At 47.0% G+C, this 27,557-nt stretch overlaps 1 protein-coding gene across 2 annotated transcripts in view; it reads right to left on the bottom strand.

Annotated features, from left to right (window-relative positions):
- EXOC4 (exocyst complex component 4) overlaps window positions 1-27,557 on the bottom strand; it is a 441,701-nt gene that overhangs the window by 37,971 nt on the left and 376,173 nt on the right. For both annotated transcript variants that reach the window (XM_071734223.1, XM_071734224.1), the window contains 2 exons: window positions 27,356-27,534; window positions 2,034-2,175 (listed from right to left, as the gene is read on the bottom strand). In XM_071734223.1, coding sequence (XP_071590324.1) covers window positions 2,034-2,175; window positions 27,356-27,534 — 321 coding nt within the window. The remainder of the gene's footprint in view (window positions 1-2,033; window positions 2,176-27,355; window positions 27,535-27,557) is intronic.

Raw genomic sequence — 27,557 nt, 5'->3', positions numbered from 1 at the left:
TCTGTTCACTGACCTGGTAGGGCTGAAGGTAACAAACCCAACCAGCATCCCACCAACCAAAGAGAAAGTCATTCAAATCACCTATTAGGGTCATTGTGCTCTCATGATGTGAATACAAAGGGCCTTTCATTAACAGCTCTGGCCTAAATCGTCCCAGTTATGTGGGCAAATGCATTTTCACCAGGTTGTCCATCCTCACAGGTGCTGGTTCACCAGCACTTCCACTCAAATAACTCCTTCTACATACCATAAAGACCTAAGAACAGTTGTAACTGGTAGAAAAAGGAAGCCAGGGAACATGGAATGACAAGTAGCAGGCCAAGGTTGTGCCTATTCCCAAGCATTTAACACTATGACAGGTTTTTTCTTTTTTGTTCACTGACAGAAACCCTTCTGGAAACCCTTCCCCCTCGGAGGGTCCCATCCCTCCAGGCCCTTGTCCCAAGTCCCTCCCCAGCTTTCCTGGAGCCCCTTCAGGCACTGGAAGGTGCTCTAAGGTCTCCCCATTGCAGCCTTCTCTTCTCCAGCCTCAACACCCCCAACTCTCTCAGCCTGGCTCCAGAGGAGAAATCTTCCATCAAAATCCACTTCCAGATTTTAGGGCTCATTCCAGTCCTTTGTCATAGAATCATGGAATGATTTAGGTTGGGACCTCAAAGCTCATCCAGTCCCAACCCCTGCATGGGCAGGGACACCTCCCACCAGCCCAGGGGGCTCCAAGCCCCATCCAACCTGACCTGAGACACTGCCAGGGATGGGGCAGCCACAACTTCCTTGGACAACCTGGGCCAGGCTCTCCCCACCCTCCAATTCCAGAATTTCCTCCCCATCTCCAACCTCAATCTCCCCTTTCTCTCCAAGTTTTAACCCATTTCCCTTCTCCTCTCCCTACCCCCCCGTGTCCAAAGCCCTCCCCCAGCTTTCTTGGAGCCCCTTCAGATATTGGAAGGTTTCTATGAGGCCAAGCAGGGGCTCCAGAGGAGGTGGGAAGAGATCTGCTCTAAAACCACAGCAACATTTTTTCCTGACCTACATTTGCACTGATTTCTGCCAACCCCAAGTGTGGATGGGAAACCACAGAGAACTGAGGGCAGAAACCCATTTAGGCTGCTGCCCAAACCACGAGGCTGGGACAGCTTGGGCATCACATCCCTTGAAGCCCTCCCAGCTGGAAAGCTGCTCCATTTCCATACCTTCATCCTTTCCTCCAATCCTTCCAAGCTCAGCTCATCATGATGCCAGCAATCAAGTGGCCAGCAGATGATGGATAGCAGGCTGAAGGACTGCTGACAATAACTAATGTGTTATTATTATTTTTTTATTATTTTTAAAGCTACAAACTGCTTCACCAGAGCTCTGGCAACGTAGACAAGGACACAAAGTGGCTTGGGATGTGTCACAGCAGAACAAACTGATGGTCCATCTTGTCTCCTTGCCTGTCTCTGACATCTATTTGATTCTCCAGAGAAAAAGGAAGCAATGAAAAGACACCTGGCTGACACAATGCATAAAGGGAAAAATGTCTTCCCAGCCCTACAATGGACACCTGGTGGCCTGAAGAAAGTGATTTGCTGCCTTTGATCTTGGCATGAGAAATCAGAGACATCAGAAAATCATCCATCCCTTTAAAAAATAAAATAATAATAATAAAAAAAAATCCAGCTGGTTCCCCAGTTTCTGTATCTAATTGAAAAAGTAGTAATAAGAAAAGCTCTGATTTGCAATCCAAAGCTAAGAGATGTGCAAATGCCTGTTGGATTATGAAGACACCATTGTGCAATTTTCTAAATCCCCAAACCCCATTTTTCCTGGTTTTTAACACAGAAGGCAAGGACCCCCCTGGGAATTTTCCCTTCTGCTGTCTTGCCTCATATTTTGCCTTCCATGCTGATGGGATCTGGTGTTTCTGGACTGCCCTTTGATATTTTCCTGAGGGTAAATCTCTCTCAGGTGCTGTAAGATGCACCCTGGGTGCAATCTTCACCTAAAAGCTCTCGAGTTGACCCCCAAATCCCTAAATTCAGGGTTTTTACCTGACTTCCAAATGCAGGACCAGCAGGCAGCGATCAGCCATCTCTTGGAAAGCCCTGGCCAGCTCACTCAGGGTTTGCAGGATCTGCTCAGATGCAGGAAAATGTTCCATGCTGGCATGACAGTCCTGGCCAGGAGACATGGCTAGGAAAGAAAAGAAGAAAATATCCATTTGTCAGCTACTTCATCAATGCTTCTGAGTTTTAGCAACCAGAGCATCCCATCTGCTTCCATCCTAACTGGATGGAGTTCCCTCCCACCTCTGCCTGAGCCATAAAATCTGGAATTTGGGAGCCTACAAAGCAGCAAATCATAGAATCCTAGAATCCTAGAACTGGCTGGGTTGGAAGGGACCTCAGAGCTCATCAAGTCCAACCCTTGATCCACTCCCACTGCAGTTCCCAGCCCATGGCACTGAGTGCCACATCCAGGCTCTTTGGAAATATCTCCAGGGATGGAGAATCCACCCCTTCCCTGGGCAGCCCATTCCAATGGCTGAGCACCCTCTCCAGAAAGAAATTCTTCCTAATGTCCAACCTAAACCTTCCCTGGCACAACTTGAGACCTCTTGTGCCCTCTTGTCTTGCTGAGAGTTGCCTGGGAAAAGAGCCCAACCCCCCCCTGGCTCCAACCTCCTTTCAGGGAGTTGGAGAGAGTGATGAGGTCTCCCCTGAGCCTCCTCTTCTCCAGCCTCAACACCCCCAGCTCCCTCAGCCTCTCCTCAGAGGATCTGTGCTGGATCCCTTCCCCAGCCCAGTTGCCTCCTTTGGACCTGCTCCAGCACCTCAATCTCCTTCCTGAGCTGAGGGGCCCAGAACTGGACACAGGACTCAAGCTGTGGCCTCCCCAGGGCTGAGCACAGGGGCAAAGTTCTCTTCAGGAACCCTGGTTCCTGGCTGCAGGTGACTTCCCAACATGAAAATTCCAATTCCTGTAGCAATCCACTCAAGCCTTAATCTCTCTTCAGAGAGTAATTGTGGTCCCAAGGTGGGGGCAGTCTGGGTTTTGGTTTTTTTTTGTGTCACATCCCATATCTACCCCTTGGAGCCTCTGTGAGGCTGTAGAACATCTCTCTGGGGTTGGAGTTCCTTGGGTTTGATCCCATTTTCTGGCTCAGGGATTGATACTTAGAATCATAGAATCCTAGAACTGGCTGGGTTGGAAGGGACCTCAGAGCTCATCAAGTCCAACCCTTGATCCACTCCCATTGCAGTTCCCAGCCCATGGCACTGAGTGCCACATCCAGGCTCTTTGGAAATATCTCCAGGGATGGAGAATCCACCCCTTCCCTGGGCAGCCCATTCCAATGGCTGAGCACCCTCTCCAGAAAGAAATTCTTTCTAATGTCCAACCTAAACCTCCCCTGGCACAACTTGAGACCTCTTGTGCCCTCTTGTCTTGCTGAGAGTTGCCTGGGAAAAGAGCCCAGCCCCCCCCTGGCTGATTGAACTCCAGAGTGGATCCTGAGGGGTTTCATCAACCACCAGGATATATTTGCTTGGGGAAATAATGCTCTGGGATGAGGAGTAGCTGCAGGATCCAGGAATATTTCTCTTGCTGTGCTTGGGAGTCAGAGAGGGGGAGCTCAGCAGCCAAAGCTCAGCCCCAAAGGGAGAAATGATTCTTTTTTGCTCACCAGAGACTTCCCCATCTGATACCCAGGGAGTCTTTGCCTGCCCCCATCTGATACCCAGGGAGTCTTTGCCTGCCCCCATCCCTCCAGAGGCATCTGGGAGGTTTTCTTTGTTAATTCAACACAGCTCTTCAGCAGGAAAGCAAATGAAAATAGACAGCTGGTATGATTGGTCATGGAGCAGCTGTTTCCCTCCCACTGAAACCTCTTGTAAAAAAAAAAAATAAATACTTGGACACTGCCAGGGATGGGGCAGCCACAGCTTCTCTGGGCAACCTGTTCCAGGGTCTCCCCACCCTCAAATTAAATAATTTGTTCCTAATGTTCAACCTAAATCTCCCCTCTTCCATTTTAAAGCCATTCCTTCTCATCCCATCACTCCCTTGTCAAAAATCCCTCCTCATCTTTCCCACTCCTCCCTGGGAATACTTTGCCAGAACTGATTTTTTTTTTTCTTTTTTTCTTTCTTTCCTTTTTTTTTTTTTTTTTTTAAGGTTGCTTCACACCTGAAGTGTGGAGGCAATTGATCTGCTGGCTCTGAGAAACCTCTCTCCTCTTTTCTTGCACAAAAATTCCTTACACTTCAGGAGATGCCAAAGCAGCTCTGGATGGGAAGGAAAGGGAAAGGGAAAGAGAAAGGGAAAGGGAAAGGGAAAGGGAGAGGGAGAGGGAGAGGGAGAGGGAGAGGGAAAGGGAAAGGGAAAGGGAAAGGGAAAGGGAAAGGGAAAGAGAAGGGAAAGGAAGGAAAGGGAAGGGAAGGGAAGGGAAGGAAAGGAAAGGAAAGGAAAGGAAAGGAAAGGAAAGGAAAGGAAAGGAAAGGAAAAAGGAAAGGAAAGGAAAAAGGAAAGGAAAGGAAAGGAAAGGAAAGGAAAGGAAAGGAAAGGAAAGGAAAGGAAAGGAAAGGAAAGGAAAGGAAAAAGGAAAGGAAAGGAAAGGAAAGGAAAGGAAAGGAAAGGAAAGGAAAGGAAAGGAAAGGAAAGGAAAGGAAAGGAAAAAGGAAAGGAAAGGAAAGGAAAGGAAAGGAAAGGAAAGGAAAAAGGAAAGGAAAGGAAAAAGGAAAGGAAAGGAAAGGAAAGGAAAGGAAAGGAAAGGAAAGGAAAGGAAAGGAAAGGAAAGGAAAGGGAAAGGTGCAATCAAGCAAAAGGAAAAGACTGCACACAGTAAAGAGCCTGTCTGTGCAACTCAATGTACTGTGAATTACAGCAGAGAAAAACGTGGATAGGTGAAGCTGTGTAAATCCTGGCTCTTGCTGCAATCACAGTTGTATTTATGATTTTTTTTTTTTTAAACCAACGAAGATGGCAAAGAATTTCATAGCCTGGCAAATACTGCTGAAAATAATTAAGTGGCCTGGAGTATAAAAGAGAAATAAAGAAAGAAATGAGAGCAACAATCCAACAATCCACCCAGGGTGAATGGGAATGACCTGGATGGCACCTCCCCACCTCACTTCACCCCTTCCCAGCCCTTCTCTCATCACTGTGACCTCTCCCATAAAGAAAATGAAATTATCAGTGAGGGAGTGAGGGGTTTATTTACACAGCTTCTCATTCCCTGATCACAGGGTTAAGAGATGACTCCAGGGAAGTGATTTGGAAGAGCTGTTTGTCCACCTTGCACCTGGGAGACCTCCAAGTGACATTTGTTTTTCTGGAGGGGACTTTTGGATCATTTGGGAGACCTGTGGGAGCAGGTCTAGGTGTGTTTATTTGGCCATGGTATAAAGTGGGGAAGCTCATCTTTATTATGGGGATGGGAGCGAAAAAAAAATCTCCTTTTTGTAAAAAATCCTACGTTTTGGGAAGTTTTTATCAACCTCAGCCCTGGAGAGGGACTGGCTGGAAGAATTCCCTCCCCAGCCTGGTCCCAGCTCGCTCCAGTGCTGATGCCTCCCTGCAAGTGGTGGAGATGGATGGAGCCATCATCCAAACCACAAGAGTCAGCTCATTTCTGCAGCTGAGAGACACAAACCCCATTTTTCTCCCCTCCAGAATTCATTTGCAGTGACTTAAGTGAAGCTGTAATTATATTTGTCAGTGGAGATAAGAGGAGGAGGGAAATGGGGAGAGTTTGGTTCCTTATTTTAAAGGCAGAAGAACTGGTGGCTTTAAAGCTTGGTTTTAAAACCAGGTCAGGTGCTGGTTTGAGGGATCCAGGCTGATTTGAAGTGTACTTTTGCTTTTTGAGATCCAAGGAAGCCTTTCAGAGCCCATCAATCTTCCTTTCTCCTTCTTTGGACCTGCAGAAAGGACCATTTCACAGGCACGGAGAAAATCCCATTTTTTTAAGCCTCACTCAAGGCAGTTGAAATCCATCATCCTTGGCAACACAGCCCCACAGCTGTAGCAGCAAAAAATAAGCAGAGCCTAAATTATTAAGGAGCCTTGGAGGAAAAAAAAAAAAAAACAAACCAAAAAACAAAAAAAAGCCACCTGTAATTTGGAGGTGGCTTTGGAGTTTGGCAGCTCTTGGGGCAAAGGATGACTTGGAGTTGGTGCATGGACCTTCAGCACCCCAGAACCCTCTGAGCTCTCTGCTTGAGATATCTCCAGCTGGAATTTTGGGAAAACAGGACAGCAAATCAGCAGCCATCCACTTCTTCCTCCCTTTCTCCTCCTTCATGACCCACGTTGAGCATGAGCCCTCCTGGCCACCAAAATACCCAAAGGTTGGGCAAGTGGTGGCCAACACCTGGTTCCAGTGGCCCTTATCATGGGCAGATGAATTCCCTAGAATCCTAGAGGAATTTGGGTGAAAAGGGCCCTGTTTTCACTCATCTGCCCATGATGCCAGATATTAATCAGGGTTTTATTTAGGCTTTCTTCTTGCCTGCTCTAAGCACAGCCAAAATATCTCCCTCGAAGGAGAAGGAAGGTTTCCTTCCAGCCAACCTGAGAAAAATTAAACTCAACACACTTGTTGTCACCCCTGATTTCAATCATTTTGCATTTCAATTCCACTCTGGTGCCTCTTGACAGACTGGGCCTTGTAAATCGATGGGATGTAAATTGCCAGACCTCTGGAATATTAAACAAAACCTGCCCTGATGGCCATAAACAAACCTCTGGAACCAATCAAAAGCTACAATAGAGCATCCTGCCTGCTCCTGGCTGGGGCAGAGTGGCTGCTAAGAGATTTGAATGATTTAATAGAGCAAGGAGCAAAAGCAATCTAAGGTTACAGGCTCTGTGTGTGGCTCTTGGTGCTTCCTGAACCTGAGAAATAAACTCCTGACATTCCCAGGCTCCATGCAGCAGGATGTGTGTTTGCTTTGCAGGGAGAAGAAAAGCTGACAGACAAATTTTACAACTCTGTTGGGGTAAAAAAACCCAAAAACCCTCTTATTTGAAAAGCAGATGCAGCACAAAATGCTTGCTGTGCCCCACAAGGAACATCAGGGTCCAGATCACAGCTTTTTCAATTTGAATTTCTTCCTCCCTTTCTCTGCAGAAGAAGAAACTCCCCCAAAATGCAAAGTAAACAGAAGGAAAAAAGAAATTTGTTATGGGTTACACCTTTAGAGACCCTGGGTTAACTTTTCTCTCTCTGCTGGAGACTTTTCTGGGGATCTCATGCATCACTTTCTCTGTCAAGGCTTCAGTTCCTTTAGTAAAACCTGAATAATGTCTTTTTATCCATCACTGCCATTCAAATTTTGAGCTCTCCCTGTCTCAAGCTCCTACAGCTTGTAGCATCTCAAGGTGGAGATGCTACTGGGGGAGAAAATTGCTCTTTTAACACCAACAAGAGAGAAGAATATCTGGGATTTAAAAAGGAAAAAAAAAAAATCCAATGACAAACAACGGGAGAAGTTGGGAAGAATCAGATCTGTGATTATGGAGTTGTGTTTTTGTTTTTTTTTTAAAAGGAGGTAAGAGCCTGGCAGTAGGGTGTGCACATCAGATGCAACATCAGAGGGACCTGGACAGGTTGGAGAAGTGGATTTGTGCAAATTGCATGAAGTCCAACAAGTGGAAGGTCCATGGGGCAATCCCATGGAAAATAAAGGTTGGGAGGAGAAAGGATTGAGGGCAGCCCTGAGGAGAAGGATTTGGGGATGGGGGTGGAGCAGAAGCTCAAGGTGAGCCCTCAGTGTGTGCTGACAGCCCAGAAACCAAGCAGGTCCTGGGCTGCATCAAAAGAAGCAGAGACAGAAAGTCAAGGGAGGGGATTGGGGATTAAGGGCACAAGAGGTCTCAAGTTGTGCCAGGGGAGGTTTAGGTTGGACATGAGAAAGAATTTCTTTCTGGAGAGGGTGCTCAGGCATTGGAATGGGCTGCCCAGGGAAGGGGTGGATTCTCCATCCCTGGAGATATTTCCAAAGAGCCTGGATGTGGCACTCAGTGCCATGGGCTGGGAACTGCAGTGGGAGTGGATCAAGGGTTGGACTTGATGAGCTCTGAGGTCCCTTCCAACCCAGCCAATTCTAGGATTCTAGGATTCTCTCCCTCTGCTCTGCTCTGCTGAGACCCCACCTGGAGCTCTGTGTCCAGTTGTGGAGTCCCCAACTTTTTTTCCTGTAGGAAATGGGGGTGCCTGAGGACAATGGGCCCCATCAGCACCAGGTTCTGCTCTGGGAGCTGAAATCTGCCCCAGTAAAAGCCAACTCTGCATCCTGGTGGTGCTTGGGGTGTAGGAAAACAAATTTGTGCAGCCCTGAGGAGAAGGATTTGGGGGGGTGGAGGCTCAGAAGCCCAACGTGAGCCCTCAGTGTGTGCTGACAGCCCAGAAACCAAGCAGGTCCTGGGCTGCATCAAAAGAAGCAGAGACAGTGTTGATGGGGAGTTGGATTGCAATAAGGGAGATCTCATCTACTGATGGGGACAGACATTAGGAGGAGGGTCCACTGCCACCTTGTCCTCAGGGGAAAAGTCCCCAACAGGCTCAGGCTGTAAGTAAGGCAATAAGTTAATGAGAGAGAGATCCTCTGACCCTAAATATGCTCTGACCCCTCCTCCAGGACTTTTAAGACTTGCTTTCCTCATGCAGGGTGCTGGCAGCTGTCCCCAGATGGGGACTTCTCGAAATGTGTCCTTGAAGCCCAAAAACCAAGCAGGTCCTGGGCTGTACAAAAGAAGCAGAGACAGAAAGTCAAGGGAGGGGATTCTCCCCCTCTGCTCTGCTCTGCTGAGACCCCACCTGGAGCTCTGTGTCCAGTTGTGGAGTCCCCAAGAGCAGAAGGACACAGAGCTCCTGGAAGGTGTCCAGAGCAGAGCCACTCAAATGCTCAGAGGGCTGAGCACCTCCCTGGGAAGCCAGGCTGAGGGATTGGGGTTGTTCAGCCTGGAGAAGAGGAGGCTCCCAGGTGAGCTCAGAGCAACCTTCCAATATCTGAAGGGGCTCCAAGAAAGCTGGGGGAGGGCTTTGGACACGGGGGGGTAGGGAGAGGAGAAGGGAAATGGGTTAAAACTTGGAGAGAAAGGGGAGATTGAGGTTGGAGATGGGGAGGAAATTCTGGAATTTGAGGGTGGGGAGAGCCTGGCCCAGGTTGTCCAAGGAAGTTGTGGCTGCCCCACTGATCCCTGGCAGTGTCTCAGGTCAGGTTGGATGGGGCTTGGAGCCCCCTGGGCTGGTGGGAGGTGTCCCTGCCCATGCAGGGGGTTGGGACTGGATCAGCTTTGAGGTCCCAACCTAAATCATTCCATGATTCTATGACAAAGGACTGGAATGAGCCCTAAAATCTGGAAGTGGATTTTGATGGAAGATTTCTCCTCTGGAGCCAGGCTGAGAGAGTTGGGGGTGTTGAGGCTGGAGAAGAGAAGGATCCCATGGGGAGACCTTAGAGCACCTTCCAGTGCCTGAAGGGGCTCCAGGAAAGCTGGGGAGGGACTTGGGACAAGGGCCTGGAGTGAGAGAACAACGGGAAATGGCTTTAAATGGAAAGAGGGAGGACTGAGATGAGCTCTTAGGAAGAAATTCTTTCTTGTGAGGGATGTGAGACCCTGGCCCAGGTTGCCCCATCCCTAGAAGTGTCCAAGGCCAGGGTGTCTGGAATAACCTGGGCTGGTGGGAGGTGTCCCTGCCCATGCAGGGGTTGGAACTGGATGAGCTTTGAGGTCCCTTCCAACCCAAACCATTCTGGGATTCTGCAATTCTCGATTCTTCCAAAATTCACAAGATTCATTTCAGAGCCACAGGAATTCAGGTGATTTGGGGTCTGACATCCTCCATCTTCCCTCTCAGAAGTGTTGACCATGGGCTAGATATGGCTGAACACTTCAAATGTTTATGCAGATATTGCTTCATTGCTCCTTCCCCCTTAAATTGTTGTCTTTATAGATTTTTAACAGAGAGAAAAAAATAAATAGGAACAATTTCATCTCCCAAGAGTTGAAAGAGCAGAGGATGGCCTGTGTTGGAAGAGTCCAACCTTCAATTTATGTGGCATCTAACACTTTGCTTTTGGATTTCAGCTGTTTTCTCCACACAGGCTGCAAACCAAAAGAAAGTTCCTTAACCCGTGGACTGTGGCAACTCTGGTGGCTCTTGCCATCCCCACTCTGACCTCCTCTTCATGGGAAAGATGAATTCTTGACCCCAGATGAGCTCCTTTGTCTATAGGTGCTGTTTTCTACAGACATTTGTCTCTACAGGCAAGTGTGGGAGCAGAGGTGATGACAGAGGGTGCCCACCCAAGCCAAGCACCCATGGAATGGCTGCAAAGCTCTGAGATATGGGGAACATTTACCATGGGCAAGGGACCACATTGATTGATAGAAAAACATAGGTGGGAACAGGGATTCTTGTTAAAACAAAGCAAATACCAGCAAAGGACATGCTTTAAGGGGTCAGGACCTTTCAACCAAGCCATAGGAGGATGGTGTTGTCTAAATAGCACTGGTCTGGTTCACCTTTACTGGGATCAATGGCAAAACCACTCAGTGGTGCTGGAGGGGCAAAGTTATGCAAACACTTAAAGGACAAGAAGAAGTAAAGAGACACCAAGCTCAGGGAGAGCTTCTTAGTACTATTTTTTATAGCAAAACCCTTTCTAATTAAGTAATAATCACTTACTAAGTTGGCAAAAAACCCCGTAGGGATAACAGCCAGACCCCCATGGAGCTGGCACCCAAAGCATGTGGGGTTGGCACCCAAAACTCCATGGGGATGGCACCCAGAGTACCATGGGGATGGCACCCAAAACCCCATGGGGATGGCACCCAAAACTCCATGGGGATGGCACCCAGAGTACCATGGGGATGGCACCCAAAACTCCATGGGGATGGCACCCAGAGTACCATGGGGATGGCACACAGCCTGGAGAATAGAAGGCTCCAGGGAGACCATCCAGAGGTCTTCCAGTATCTGAAGGGGCTTCAGGAAAGCTGGGGAGGGACTTTAGATAAGGGCTTGGAGTGACAGGATGAGGGGGAAAGGCTCTAAACTGAAAGTGGGAAGATTGAGATGAGATAGGAAGAAATTCTTTGGGGTGAGGGTGCTGAGCCCCTGTGAAGAAGCTGTGGCTGCCCCATCTCTGGAAGTGTTGAAGGCCAGGTGGGATGGGGCTTGGAAAAACCTGGTCTAGTGGGAGGTGGCAGGAGATTGCATCAAGATGACCTTTTAAGATCCTTTCCAACCCAAACCATTCAATGATTCAAGGACTTAAATCTGTTCCCTACCAGAGGCAGCCAGGCCCATATGGGAAGATTCTTCCTTGAGGTTGTGATGAGGATGGAGAAGGAAGGAGAACTTGTGCTGGAAAGCTGTGAAAAGCAAGACAAAACTGAAGGCTGGCACTGAGCCCTTCCTTCCATGCCTCTCTGCCCTTCAGGTGAAAATTCAAGTGTGGGAAGAGGGGACAAAGCAATGTGCTGGAAAAATAAAAATAAAAAAAAGCATCGCGACCTCATTTGCGATGAGCGGTGATAAGGAGGCTGGGGCTGCAGTCCCCATCAGTTCAGTAAACACTAATGATGAGGAGAGCACAGACTGTCACCAGTGATAAAGAACAGGCTAAACACTCTATTAGTTTTTCATTTTGTGAATTAATGCTTTTTTATGGCGTGTGTACACTCGGCACTTAATGAATTGTCTCGTTAGAGCTGCCTGCGGAGCTCCTCGGCTGCCTCTGCTGGCAGGCATAAATTTCACCAGGAAATTAGCACTTTAAAAAAAGGCAATAACTCCTCGGAAAGTGGTTTGTTTTCCATTACTTCCTGCAAATATGCAGCCTTGGGAAAGGAATTAAAAAAAAAAAAAAAAAAAAGGTGTCTCTGAACTAGAGAGGGAGGGCAGAACAACGTGGTGGGAGGTTCGGGCTCCGTCGCACAATAAAGTGCTGCAAGGTTTGGTTGCTCAATACTTGAAATACTTTGTATTCAAGTCTGCAAAAGGCTTAGAAAAAAAAAAAAAACCAAACAACCCAAACCCATTGGTTCATTTATAAAACTTGGAAAAGCAGGTTTTGGGTTTTTTTTTCCTGAAGGAAGAAAAATCATGCAGGTGCAGCTAAGAGCAGGAGAGCTATCACAGGGGAAGATGATGGGGATGGAAAGACCTCTGAAAAGTCCAGGGTTTACTCTCCCAGTGTTCCTCAACTATGAAAACTCGCCTGTGTTCATTTTTTTTAATGTTTTCAGTCATTTATAATGTCACTTTCCCCTTCCCTACCCCTCTCAGAAATATGATTTCTTGGGCTGAATTCTATTAGCTCAGAAGAGACTTCAGTTAGAAAACAGAATAAAAAGCCCTTCATCTTCTTCTGAGTGATGGAAGGTATTTTTTGCCTCTTTTGTGGTTTCCAACCTTCCCCTCGTGCTTGCTCAGCCCAACCTGCCATGTGCTTCACCCAATTTTCATTAAAGACAGGGCAAAACCAGAGCTCCAATGAAGTCAATGGAGACACCTCCATCAATCCCCCCAGAGCCAGAAATTCACCCCCAAACCAATTCCTTTACCTATTTCTCACTCCTTTCAAAGAGGCAGAGAAAACCTTTTAAAAAATTGTCAACATTTGTGAATGAATGAGCCAAAAGACATGGAAGAAAAAAAAAAAAAAAAAATCTTCCAGGCCAGCTGCTTCATACAAAGTTCCATGTCCTTAGAGCTGATGGAGATGAGTTCAGCTCAGCTGATAATAAAGAATGCTTCACAGTTCTGGTGTTACTGTGTCCAGGTGTGGTGTCCCCACCAGAAAAAGGACATGGATCTGTTGGGATGAGTCTACAAGAAGCCACAAAGAGGATCCAGGGGCTGGAGCAGCTCTGCTACCAGGAGAAACTGGGATTATTCTGCCTGGAGAAGAGAAGACTCCAGGGGGACCTTAGAGCTCAACAAGTCCAAGTGCATCCAGGTCAGGTCAGTCCCAGTTACAAGCTGGGTACAGAGAGGGTTGAGAGCAGCCCAGGAGAGAAGGATTTGGGGGTGTTGGTTGGTGAGAAGCTCAACGTGAGCCAGCAGTGTGCTCCTGGAGCTCAGAAATCCAACCCTGTCCTGGGATGCATCCAGAGGAGCAGGGCCAGCAGATCAGGAGAGGGGATTCCCAGCCTCTGCTCTGCTCTTGGGAGACCCCCAGCTCCAATCCTGCCTCCAGGTCTGGTGTCCCCAGCAGAAGAAGGACATGGATCTGTTGGGATGAGTCCAGAGGAGGCCACAAAGATGATCCAGGGGCTGGAGCAGCTCTGCCATGAGGAGAGGCTGAGGAGCTGGGAGTGTTGAGACTCCAGGGGGACCTTAGAGCTGCCCCCCAATCCCTGAAGGGAACCTCCAGGAAGGCTGCAGAGGGACTTTTCAGAAGAGTGTCCAGTGCTAGGAGAAGGGGAAATGGTTTGAAAGTGCAGGAGAAGAGGTTCAGCCTGGAGCTTAGGAAGAAGTTCTTCAGGAGGAGGGTGCTGAGACTCTGGAACAGATTGCCCAGAGAAGTTGTGGCTGCCCCCTCCCTGGAGGTGTTCAAGGCCAGGTTGGATGAGGCTTGGAGAATGGGAAACACAGAGGATCCACTCCAGGGAAAGGAGACAAGCACAAAACTGACCTTTAAGTCAACAGAAACATCAGTTATCTGTTGCATCAGGTGCATCAGACTGATTATCTGACTTCTCCACAATTCCTGCTTATTTAAGAATCACGGAATGTTATGGCTTGGAAGGGACTTGGAAAGGTCATGGAATCCAACCCCAAAGTCATCTCCTCCAGTTCCATACCAGTATAAATGCTGGTTAGATCAGAACAATCCCACAGCTCACACCCTGTGGCAAAGTGACTCAGTGCTGACATCAATCATCACCCACACTTTTGAGTCCAATAATGCAGTTTTGGAAATTATTTTGCTTTTCCCACACCTCTACCAAGCCAAGGAGAAGCTGGTGGACTTCGTGCTATTAATCCTTGAAAACATTTAAGTCATTTTCTTCAAAAAAAGGTTAACAGATCCTAACGCATTGAACCAACTGGAGCAGGCAGTGGGTTCTTCATGGAATTATTTCTGCAAACCCCTTGATTTCCTGGAATTACTCCTGAGGGATCCTCATTTTAAAATGGTTTGAAAGCACTGCTAATTAGGTCACTTATTTACATGACAATCCCCTGCCTTTAAGGCTGGTGGGTGGGAGGCAGGAAAGATAGAAGAGGAGTAATTAGTGTAATCAGGACAATAAGCTAAATGCTGACCCCAGATCAATGCTGGTGCTGCAGCCCTGTGGGGTGCTCATTGTGGGAGGGAAAGAACCATAAATGCTGAGCATCCAGGTCAGAAAAACCAATGTCTCCTTTTCCAACCATTAAATATTTGATGTGAAAGCATCGAGGCTGGGAAAGCTGAAACCACAAATCCATAAGGACAACTTCACTGCAGAGGTTCAAAGGGGAAAAAAAAAAGGATATGAAAGGCACAAGGAGATCACTTTGGTGTGAAAACAAGAAATTTTAGTTGGCTGATGACTGTGGCTTCATTCCCTGAGATCCAGCAAAGCAGACCCACATTTTAGCTGTGTAATCTTATCAGCAAAGTTATAAAACAAACCAAAAGAATCTCTTAGCTCTTAGGTTTATGGAAACAACCACTTGGTCTTCACCAGGTCAGCAGATCCCTGCTGGTCTTGAAGGTTCAGTCATAGAATCATGGAATGGTTTGGGTTGGAAGGGACCTCAAAGCTCATCCAGTTCCAACCCCCTGCATGGGCAGGGACACCTCCCCCAGCCCAGGGGGCTCCAAGCCCCATCCAACGTGTCCATGAAAGCTTCCAGGGTTGAGGGAACCCTAATTAATGCTCCTCGACTTAATGAGCATGGAATGATGGAAGGGTTTGGGTTGGAGGGGACCTTAAAGCTCCTCCAGTTCCAAGGGGACAATCCAGGGACACCTCCCACCAGCCCAGGGGGCTCCAAGCCCCATCCAACCTGACCTGAGACACTGCCAGGGATGGGGCAGCCACAGCTTCCTTGGGAAACCTGGGCACCCAGGGGCTCAGCACCCTCACCCCAAAGAATTTCTCCCTCCCTCCCTCCCCAAGAAACAGAATCCTGGAATGGTTTGGGTTGGAAGAGAACTGAAAGCTCAGCTCATTCCAACCCCCCTGCCATGGGCAGGGACACCTCCCTCCCAGATTGCTCCAAGCCCCATCCAACCTGGCTTTGAACACTGCCAGGGATGGGGCAGAGACTCTTTTCCTGGGCAACCTGGTTCTAAAGCTCAGCACCCTCACCCCAAACAATTTCTCCCTCCCTCCCTCCCTCCCTCCCTCCCTCCCTCCCTCCCTCCCTGCCCAAGATCTTCTCTCCATCTCCCCTCTCCCAGCTGGAAACCCTTCCCCCTCGCAGGGTCCCATCCCTCCAGGCCCTTGTCCCAAGTCCCTCCCCAGCTTTCCTGGAGCCCCTTCAGGCACTGGAAGGTGCTCTAAGGTCTCCCCATGGGATCCTTCTCTTCTCCAGCCTCAACACCCCCAACTCTCTCAGCCTGGCTCCAGAGCAGAGCTGCTCCAGCCCTCCCAGCAGCTCCAGGGCCTCCTCTGCACTGGCTCCAACAGATTCCTGTCCAACAGATCCATTTTCCTGTGGCTGAGGATGGCAAATCTCTCCTTTCCTTGCTCAAGGGGAGTCCCACCTGGGGAAACCCATGACTCAAGGCAAGTATTTCATATCTGGAAATAGTGGGGTGTTGTTGGCAATGGGGGGGGGGGTTGTAGCATCAAGGAGATGAGAGCATCCCATAGATGTCAGCACAGGAACTGGTTGTACTGTGGGATTGAGAAGAAGGAGCTGCATGGATATGAGCCACAGTGGTGCAAGTAAGATGCCCAAGAAGACCTTTTTGTCTTCTTCAGGTTCTCCTCTGAACCAACTAGATCTGAATGATGTCCAACACCATTTTGATGCAGTTGTTCCCAGCCCAATTTAAAACACTCAACCCAGGTGCATGGCTTGACAGATTGAGCTTGATGCAGCACTACCCAGTGATGTGTAGACAAGAAGATGACCATGAGCCAGCAACGTGCCCTTGTGGCCAAGAAGGCCAATGGCATCCTGGGGTGCATTAGAAAGGGTGTGGTTAGTAGGTCAAGAGAGGTTCTCCTCCCCCTCTCTTCTGCATTGGTGAGGCCACACCTGGAGTATTGTGTCCAGTTCTGGGCCCCTCAGTTCAAGAAGGACAGGGAAGTGCTTGAAAGAGTCCAGCGCAGAGCTACTGAGATGATTAAGGGAGTGGAACATCTCCCTTATGAGGAAAGGCTGAGGGAGCTGGGGCTCTTTAGTTTGGAGAAAAGGAGACTGAGGGGTGACCTCATCAATGTTTTCAAATATGTAAGGGGTGAGTGTCAGGGAGATGGAGTTAGGCTTTTCTCAGTGGTGACCAGTGATAGGACAAGGGGTAATGGGTGTAAATTGGAGCATAGGAGGTTCAAGTTGAATATCAGAAAAAATTTTTTTACTGTAAGGGTGACGGAGCCCTGGAACAGGCTGCCCAGGGGGGTTGTGGAGTCTCCTTCACTGGAGACATTCAAAACCCACCTGGACACGTTCCTAGGGGATGTACTCTAGGGGGCCCTGCTCTGGCAGGGGGGGTTGGACTAGATGATCTTTCCAGGTCCCTTCCAACCCCTAGGATTCTATGATTCTATGATTCTATGATGTGTGGTCAGCTCAGGGCATGGAGAGGGTGCATTCAGGTCTAAAACATCCCCTAGACACTCACTGAGCTACCATCATCCTGATCAAACAGTCTGCAAGGCAGAGGTAGAAAGGGATCAGCCCAGGACCTGGGATCTCATCCCAAGATGAAAAATGAGATTCTGGTCTCTACCCCAAAGTAGCAAGTGGTAGGACAAGAGGAAAAGTTCTCAAGTTGTTCCAGGAGAGGTTTAGGCTGGAAAAACTTCTTTAAAATGGTTGTCAGGCACCAGGTGCCCAGGAAAGTGATGGAGAAATCATCCTCAGAGGGACTGAAAAGCCACCCAGATGTGGTGCTGAGGGACAGGGTGGCCTTGGCAGTGCTGAGTTAAGGGTTGGATTTGATGATCTTAAAGCTCTTTTCCAATCAGAATGACTCCAGGATTCTGTTCTAAGCTTCAGAGCACCTGAGAAGGGGATCTGACCATGTTTTGAGCATTGGCAGAAGAACATCAGCTGCTGAGATAGTGGAACAGAAAAAGGAAAATAAAAAAAAAAGCACTGGAAAATGGAATTGCTTAAGAAGCTACAAGGGAAAGCTGTCATTTAGACAATGTTTTATTGAAGCAACAGATATTCCTCAAATAAAACAAGCACTCAAGTTTTATCTTTTTAAGTTCATGGCAGATGTTCTGCATTTGGAAAAAACCAAAACTTAAAAAAATGCAGCTTTTTTTCTGATTTAAAAAGAAATCTACTTTTGTTGCCAAACCACAGCAACAACATCCACCAAGTCCTCCTCCTGCATGAGGTCAGGCACGTGTTCATCATCTTTAATCTGGCTTTTAAATAAGGTTCTTTATTAACAGACATCTACCAAAAAAAAAAAAAAAAAAAAAATCCCAAAAAAGAAACCCAGAAGTTCCCCATGAGCAATCAATACAGCAAGATGTGATATGAGTTCAGTGGTAGGAAAATGATGATGATGAGAATAATAATAATAATAATAATAAAGCTCCAACTTGAAGAGAAATATAACCCCATTTAAGAGCTGAATTCAGCTCATCAGAAACACCAGGGTGAAACACAAAGACCTGGAGGATTTTCACCACTTGCTGTGTGGCCTGAGTGGGAAATAAAAGGCATCAATTTCACCCCTGCATCAGCCTTGATTTTCATTTGTGCTGAGACCCCTTCCCACCACTCTGTCAGCAGAAAGGAGCCTTCAAGTGCCTGGAAATGATCCTCCTTCCTCTAGGAAAGTGGTAGGAAGGGTCCCTGCCATCCCATTTAAAAAGCATCACTTTTGGGAGGGTTGCAGGATGCTTTTCAGGAGCCATCAAAGGCTGGTTAAGCACCAGGGGGTTGAGGAGCCAGGAAAATGGGGAGCCTGGGATGTGCTGAGTGGTCCAGGATTGTCTTGATCCCCTAATGGCCTTCACCAACCTTTTAAAAGTATTTGGAGATCTATGGCTGGAAAAATGGGATGCAAATGCTCACATTTATCATTAACAAGAGACAGCCAGGGACAGAAAGCTGCAGTATTTGGGGAAAAGCTTTTTTTTTTTTTTTCTCCCCTCTTTGCTCTTGAATGAAGCCTTAGCTCACCCAGACTGCAGCAAGGCTGGAGGGGAAGTGCTGCCCATCTGCAGATAAAGTAGTGAAATCATCTTCAATGCTTTGAGCTTGGAATCTGGGGTGAAAGCACCCCTGAACAGCAGAAAAGAACGTGCTTTGGAAGCATCCTGGATAAAGAAGCTGAGGTTGAATGTCCTTTTAGAAACTTCAGAAGGGCCAAACTCTGTCCTTGCACACTCTAATCTCATGAAATCACAGAACTGTTTAGGTTGGAAAGGACCTCAAAGCTCATCCAGTCCCAACCCCCTGCATGGGCAGGGACACCTCCCACCAGCCCAGGGGGCTCCAAGCCCCATCCAACCTGACCTGAGACACTGCCAGGGATGGGGCAGCCACAGCTTCTGGGGGCAACCTGGGCCAGGGGCTCAGCACCCTCACCCCAAAGAATTTCTTCTTCATGTCTAACTTACATCTCTTCTCTTCCAGATTAAAACCATTCCTTCTCATTCTATCACTACACACCCTTGTCCCAAGTCCCTCCCCAGCTTTCCTGGAGCCCTTTCAGGCACCGGAAGGTGCTTCAAGGTCTCCCCAGAACCTCCTTCCTCTTCCTCTTCCTCTTCCTCTTCCTCTTCCTCTTCCTCTTCCTCTTCCTCTTCCTCTTCCTCTTCCTCTTCCTCTTCCTCTTCCTCTTCCTCTTCCTCTTCCTCTTCCTCTTCCTTTCCTCTTTTCCTCTTCCTTTTTCTCTCTCTTCCTCTTCCTCTTTCTCTTTCTCTTTCTCTTTCTCTTTCTCTTTCTCTTTCTCTTTCTCTTTCTCTTTCTCTCTCTCTTTCTCTTTCTCTTTCTCTCTTTCTCTTTCTCTCTTCCTCTTCCTCTTCCTCCTCCTCTTCCTCTTTCTCTTCCTCTTTCTTTCTCTTTTTCTCTCTTTCTCCATCTCCCCTCTTCCAGTTTAAAGCCATTCCTCTTCATCCCATCCCTCCAGGCCCTTGTCCCAAGTCCCTCCCCAGCTTTCCTGGAGCCCCTTCAGGCACTGGAAGGTGCTCTAAGGTCTCCCCATGGGATCCTTCTCTTCTCCAGCCTCAACACCCCCAACTCTCTCAGCCTGGCTCCAGAGCAGAGCTGCTCCAGCCCTCCCAGCAGCTCCAGGGCCTCCTCTGCACTGGCTCCAACAGATTTCCATGTCCTTCTGGTGGATCCAAGGGGATTTGCTGATCCACCAGCATCATTTGGCATGTGGTCCACATGCAAAAACTTTTATTTCTAGAAAGGAAAGACAATCCTGTTCCGTGTGAGCTCAGAAAATAATTCCAAACTCCACATTTAAAGGCAATAATTCCAAACCCCACATTTAAGGCAATAATTCCAAACTCCACATTTTAGGCAATAATTCCAAACCCCACATTTAAGGCAATAATTCCAAACTCCACATTTAAAGGCAATAATTCCAAACTCCACATTTTAGGCAATAATTCCAAACCCCACATTTAGGGCAATAATTCCAAACCCCACATTTAAAGGCAATAATTCCAAGCTCCACATTTAAGGCAATAATCCCAAGCTCCACATTTTAGGCAATAATTCCAAACTCCACATTTCAGGCAGTCACTTGTTCACTGCTGAACAAGGATCTGAAGTCTGGAGATGCCAAGAGCCAGTGGGATTTTCAAAGGAGAGCTGCAGCTCGTGGAGCTAATGGCTGAGCTTTCATCTCCCTACCTAAACACACTGAGCAGCCCTCTTAAAAAAGTAAAAAATTGTCCCAGCTCTTCCATTGTGCATAATAATTCCTTCTTTGTAAAAATGTTCAGAGGGTTTCAGAAGGCTGAAGGGGAAAGGATGAGTTCATGTTATGCACAAGACAAGGCAGAGAAGCAGGAGAGGAAGAGGAGAGGAAATCCTACTTCCATTTTCATATATAACCTATTTAAAATTTTACTTGGCTTCCTCAGTTAATTCATCCTCTTCCAGCAACTTTAATCCTTAAATGGTTATTGTTAAAAAAAAAAAAGAAGTTTCTATTCCTTTAAAAGACAAGTGAAAAAAGAAAATGACTTTGTCATATCTGGCTGGTTCAGAAAATATAAAATCCAATTCTGAAGGAGAGAAGATAAGGGCAGAGCAATGGAAGAGCCATCAGCTTAGCAAACACTAAATAATGAAGAATGCAAAGACTGCCCAACATGATAAAACACTCCATTAGCAAGACTGTTTTAAAATGAGTGATAATTGTGGCACATCCACAGCAAAAGGTTATTGAATTTTTATGTCTGGTAAGGGGGTTTTGGACACCCCAACCAAAAAACTACCAACAGGTAGATCCCTTTTTTAGGCTTCCCCAAAAGATGTCCATTCCTGCCCAACTCTACCTTCTGGTTTCTGAATACTTGCAGCTGTGCCTATGAATTCCCCAGGTACAGGGGAAGAAGCTTGGCTGGAATCTCCTGGATTTCTACAGGGAAAAAAATACAGGGCTACCACCACCACGCCATGGACTTGGTGGAGATGATGGTATTTCTGGCACTGCACCCAAAATTCTGGTCCAAACTGGTCACTATGTGCTTGGATGATACCCTAAAAGGGGCTGAGATTTAACCTGAAGTTGCTGGCTCAGAAAGATAAAATGATCAAAGGCCAGATTCCTGCTCTTGTTCAAGAAAGATGCTGGAGTGGGGAATTCTGGGCTCAGCAGTGGGGTGGGCAGCAGGAGCAGGGCAGGGATTGTCCCCCTGTGCTGGGCACTGGGGAGGCTGCACCCCCAATCCTGGGGTCAGTTCTGGGGACCTCAGGAGCAGAAGGAGATTGAGGGGCTGGAGAGTGTCCAGAGAAGGGAATGGAGCTGGGGAAGGGGCTGGAGAGCACAAATCTGCTGAAGAGCAGCTCAGGGACCTGGGGGTTTTCATCCTGGAGCAAAGGATGCTGAGGGGAGAACTTCTGGCTCTCTACAGCTCCCTGGAAGGAAATTGGAGCAAGCTGGGGCTTGGTCACCTCTCCCAAGGACCAAGTGATAGAAGAGCAGAGGAAATGGCCTCAAGTTGCACCAGAGGAGGTTTAGATTGGATATGAGGAATAATTTCTTCCCTGAAAGGATTTTGAGGCTGCACCCCCAATCCTGGGGTCAGTTCTGGGGACCTGAGGAGCAGAAGGAGATTGAGGGGATGGAGAGTGTCCAGAGAAGGGAATGGAGATGGGGAAGAGGGTGAAGAAGGTTCTGGAGAACTTCTGAGGAGGGTTGAAGGACCAGGGAGTGTTGATCCTGGAGCAGAGGATGCTGAGGGGAGAGCTTCTGGCTCTGAAAGGAGGTGGGGGTAAGGTGGGTGTTTGTCTCTTCTCCCAAGGAACAAGTGATAGAACAAGAGAAAATGGCTTCACGTTGCTCCAGGGGAGGTTTAGATTTGGTTTTAGGAACAATTTCCTCATGGAAAGGGGCATCAGGACTCAGCCCAGGCTGCCCAGGGCAGGGCTGGAGTCCCCATCATCCCTGGAGGGGTTTCAGAGCCCTGGAGATGTGGGGATGAGGGACATGGGGTGGGGGTGGTCTTGGCAGGGCTGGGCTAATGTTGGACTTGGTGATCTTAAAGGTCTTTTCCAACCCAAATTGGTTCTGATTATATGGTCTAGTACAAAAATCAAAAAAAATAAACCTAGAGCAGAGGACAGAGTTGCAGAAAGGAAGAGAAGAGCTGCCCAAAGCCAGCTGCTTGGGTGATTATTGGCTTGGGTATGAACAGCCATGGACTCCACTCCTATTGACCTGGGAGGTCTGGGTTTTCCCTAAAATCCAAGTGAATGATGTAGAAATGGCAACACCACCAGGTGGGTGACCATGATCTGCACCTGGTGATCTTCAGCATCAGGATGAAAGTCCCTTTATTTAGCTTTACTTTTCTATTTCCTTTCCATTTCCTTTCCATCAGTTCCTCCTTTCTCCTGATGCTCATGTCCATGTTGTAGCTTCCAGCAATGAGATGCTCAGAAATTCAAATGATCAATCCAGGACTGCAAAGAACTCAACAAGCTCATGAGAAGGGTGAGAGCTGAGGCATCAACATTGCAGGAATCTTGGCAACAAAAGACAAATTTAATTTTTCCTCCATGCCCCATGTCCTCACTATGCCCCCACGTGTGCTGGGGACAATCCCACCAATTTGTGGGGATTTCTAATGCAATATTTTCCTTTTTCTCTGCTCCTGGTCTACACCACAGTGTAGGTGCTTCCTTCCTCACCTGAGGAAGCTGCATTTAATATATATGTAACCCCTATACTATAACCCTATATATAAACCCCCTATAGACCATGGGAGATGTTCAATGTCATTTTTCCTCCTCCCAATTAACATTGCAGGAATCTTGGAAACAAAAGACAATTTTAATTTTTCCTCCATCCCCATGTCCTCACTATATCTCCACTTGTGCTGGGATCCTATCAAGCTTTGGGGATTTTTTAATGCAACATTTTCCTTTTTCTCTGCTCCCAGTCTACACCACAGTGTAGGTTTTTCCTTCCTCACCAGAGGAAGCTGCATTTAATATATATATAACCCCTATACTATAACCCTATGTATAACCCCCCTATAGACTATGGGAAGTGTTCAATGTCATTTTTCCTCCTCCCAATTAACATTGCATGAATCTTGGCAACAAAAGACAATTTTAATTTTTCCTCCATCCCCATGTCCTCACTGTGTCCCCATGTGTGCTGGGCTCCTACCAAGCTGTGGGGATTTTTTTAAGCAATATTTTCCTTTTTCTCTGCTCCCAGTCTACACCACAGTGTAGGTTTTTCCTTCCTCACCAGAGGCAGCTGTATTTAATACAACACCCAGACTATGGGAGATGCTCAATGTCATTTTTCTCCTCCCAATTAACACTTAATGAATCTTGGCAACAAAAGACAAATTTAATTTTTCCTCCATGCCCCATGTCCTTACCATATCTCCACGTGTGCTGGGGACAATCCCATCAACCTGTGGGGATTTTTAATACAATATTTTCCTTTTTCTCTGCTCCTGGTCTACACCATAGTGTAGGTTTTTCCTTCCTCACCTGAGGAAGCTGCACTTAATACATATAACCCCCAGACTGTGGGAGATGCTCAATGCCATTTTTCCTCCTCCCAATTACCATTGCATGAATCTTGGCAACAAAAGACAATTTTAATTTTTCCTCCATGTCCTCACTATGTCCCCACGTGTGCTGGGGACAATCCCACCAACCTGTGGGGATTTTTTTATGCCACATTTTCCTTTTTCTCTGCTCCTGGTCTACACCACAGTGTAGGTGCTTCCTTCCTCACCTGAGGAAGCTGCATTTAATACAACCCCCAGACTATGGGAGATGCTCAGTGTCATTTTTCCTCCTCCCACTTAACATTGCAGGAATCTTGGAAACAAAAGACAATTTTAATTTTTCCTCCATCCCCATGTCCTCACTATATCTCCACTTGTGCTGGGATCCTATCAAGCTTTGGGGATTTTTTAATGCAATATTTTCCTTTTTCTCTGCTCCCAGTCTACACCACAGTGTAGGTTTTTCCTTCCTCACCTGAGGAAGCTGCACTTAATATATATATAACCCCTATACTATAACCCTATGTATAACCCCCCCTATAGACTATGGGAGATGCTCAATGTCATTTTTCCTCCTCCCAATTAACATTGCATGAATCTTGGAAACAAAAGACAATTTTAATTTTTCCTCCATGCCCCATGTCCTCACTATGTCCCCATATGTGCTGGGGACAATCCCACCAAGCTGTGGGGATTTTTTAATGCAATATTTTCCTTTTTCTCTGCTTCCAGTCTACACCACAGTGTAGGTTTTTCCTTCCTCACCTGAGGAAGCTGCATTTAATATATATATAACCCCTATACTACAACCCTATATATAACCCCCCTATAGACTATGGGAGATGCTCAATGTCATTTTTCCTCCTCCCAATTAACATTGCATGAATCTTGGAAACAAAAGACAATTTTAATTTTTCCTCCATCCCCATGTCCTCACTGTGACCCCATGTGTGCTGGGCTTCTACCAAGCTTTGGGGATTTTTTAATGCAATATTTTCCTTTTTCTCTGCTCCCAATCTACACCACAGTGTAGGTGTTTCCTTCCTCACCTGAGGAAGCTGCATTTAATATATATATAACCCCTATACTATAACCCTGGATATAACCCCCCTATAGACTATGGGAGGTGTTCAATGTCATTTTTCCTCCTCCCAATTACCATTATATGAATCTTGGAAAAAAAAGAATTTTAATTTTTCCTCCATCCCCATGTCCTCACTTTGTCCCCATGTGTGCTGGGGACAACCCCACCAACCTGTGGTGATTTTTTAATGCAATATTTTCCTTTTTCTCTGTTCCCAGTCTACACCACAGTGTAGGTGCTTCCTTCCTCACCTGAGGAAGCTGCATTTAATACAACCCCCAGACTATGGGAGATGCTCAATGTCATTTTTCCTCCTCCCAATTAACATTGCATGAATCTTGGCAACAAAAGACAATTTTTATTTTTCCTCCATGTCCTCACTATGTCCCCAGGTGTGCTGGGGACAGCCCCACCAACCTGTGGGGATTTTTTAATGCAATATTTTCCTTTTTCTCTGCTCCCAGTCTACACCACAGTGTAGGTGTTTCCTTCCTCACCCAAGGCAGCTGCACTTAATATATATATAACCCCTATACTATAACCCTAGATATAACCCCCCTATAGACTATGGGAGATGCTCAATGTCATTTTTCCTCCTCCCAATTAACATTATATGAATCTTGGAAAAAAAAGAATTTTAATTTTTCCTCCATCCCCAGGTCCTCACTTTGTCCCCACGTGTGCTGGGGACAACCCCACCAACCTGTGGGGATTTTTTAATGCAATATTTTCCTTTTTCTCTGCTCCTGGTCTACACCACAGTGTAGGTGCTTCCTTCCTCACCTGAGGAAGCTGCATTTAATACAACCCCCAGACTATGGGAGATGCTTGATGTCATTTTTCCTCCTCCCAATTAACATTGCATGAATCTTGGCAACAAAAGACAATTTTCATTTTTCCTCCATGTCCTCACTATGTCCCCACGTGTGCTGGGGACAATCCTACCAACCTGTGGGGATTTTTTTAAGCAATATTTTCCTTTTTCTCTGCTCCCAGTCTACACCACAGTGTAGGTGTTTCCTTCCTCACCTGAGGCAGCTGCACTTAATATATATATATAACTCCTATACTATAACCCTAGATATAACCCCCCTATAGACTATGGGAGGTGTTCAATGTCATTTTTCCTCCTCCCAATTAACATTTAATGAATCTTGGATACGAAAGACAATTTTAATTTATCCTCCATGTCCTCACAATGTCCCCAGGTGTGCTGGGGACAACCCCACCAACCTGTGGGGATTTTTTAATGCAATATTTTCCTTTTTCTCTGCTCCCAGTCTACACCACAGTGTAGGTGCTTCCTTCCTCACCAGAGGCAGCTGCATTTAATACAACACCCAGACTATGGGAGATGCTCAATGTCATTTTTCTCCTCCCAGTTAACACTTAATGAATCTTGGCAACAAAAGACAAATTTAATTTTTCCTCCATGCCCCATGTCCTTACCATATCTCCACGTGTGCTGGGGACAATCCCACCAATTTGTGGGGATTTTTAATGCAATATTTTCCTTTTTCTCTGCTCCTGGTCTACACCATAGTGTAGGTTTTTCCTTCCTCACCTGAGGAAGCTGCACTTAATACATATAACCCCCAGACTATGGGAGATGCTTGATGTCATTTTTCCTCCTCCCAATTAACATTGCATGAATCTTGGCAACAAAAGACAATTTTCATTTTTCCTCCATCCCCATGTCCTCACAATGTCCCCAAGTGTGCTGGGGACAACCCCACCAACCTGTGGGGATTTTTTAATGCAATATTTTCCTTTTTCTCTGCTCCCAGTCTACACCACAGTGTAGGTGCTTCCTTCCTCACCTGAGGCAGCTGCATTTAATACATATAACCCCCAGACTATGGAAGATGTTCAATATCTGTAAAACACACAGCATTTTATTGCAAGGATTTAGGGCAATACAGAGTGCTCTAAAAAATGCCTGGGACACAGAGCAGCTACTGGGAATGTCTCAAACCTCAGCTCCTAGGACCAGCTTAGCCTGATGTCAGCAGACCTATGGGTGACTCCTTGCAAGTTGACCACAGAATCATCATGGAATGGTTTGGGTTGGAAGGGACCTTAAAGCTCATCCAGTTCCAACCCCCTTCCATGATTAAGGACACCTCCCACCAGCCCAGGGTGCTCCAAACCCCATCCAAGTTGGCTTCAACAGTTCCAGGGAGAGGCCATCAAAATACCATGGAATGGTTTGGGTTGGAAGGGACCTTTAAAGGTCATCCCAGTGGAAAAACATCTCTGTTATTCTCTTAGTGTTCCAATAAGCATGGAAAGTGGAGCCCTTTTCTGGGACACAACCCTCCTCTGAATGTGACCCCCAAGCAGATAACACTCATGAGAGCAACAAGAACAGAAGTAGCACTGATCAGATCACTTCCCAGAAAGAAGAAAAAAAAAAAAAAATCCCTATTTCCTTGGGGAAGGAATAAAAGCTGAAGCACAGAGAACTAAAATGCTCTCACAAAGGCACCATGGGCAACCCATGAGAGCCAGGAGTGTCTCCAGGTTCCCTGATCTTGAGTTGGTATCCACCTTTGAGGCTGAAGATCAGTGCCCCAGTGCCATGGAATCCTCATGGAATCTGTCAGTTCCCTCCTGGATTTCCAAGGAAATATTTTTAAACATTCAGCAATCTCACCACACTTTGAAGAAAATGAAACCTATCTGAGCATTGATGTCCTCTCCTGCCTGGGGACTGCTGAGAAGCTCAACCAACCCTGCAGAAATGATGCTTGAGCACCCCACGTGGTGCCCACCAGTTTGAGTGGATGTCCCACCACAATTTTCACCAGGAAGGAAGAGATGGAACCACCTCCCTCTGACATAAACCTGCTTTGAGAGATGCCCTCCTGCTAAAATTCCATTTTTATCTTGGTGACTGTTTCCAAGAGCAAGGTTTCTACTTACTCTGGGTGGCTGAGAGGCTGGAGAAGGCTGCCTTGGTCCGACCTGCTAACCACTCCAGGCTCTCATGCATGTTGGCCAAGGACTTGAGGTCGCTGACATCCCGCATGATCTCCTGCTGAGGGATGAGTTTATCTCCCAGGTTGCCAATCAGAACTTCTGATTCTTTGCCAAAAGCAGCCCTGGAATGCAAACCAGAGCCACA

This window comes from Heliangelus exortis, chromosome 1 (assembly GCF_036169615.1).
Source record: "Heliangelus exortis chromosome 1, bHelExo1.hap1, whole genome shotgun sequence".
Lineage (NCBI taxonomy): Eukaryota > Metazoa > Chordata > Aves > Apodiformes > Trochilidae > Heliangelus > Heliangelus exortis.
This window is presented reverse-complemented; position numbering and strand designations above follow the sequence as displayed.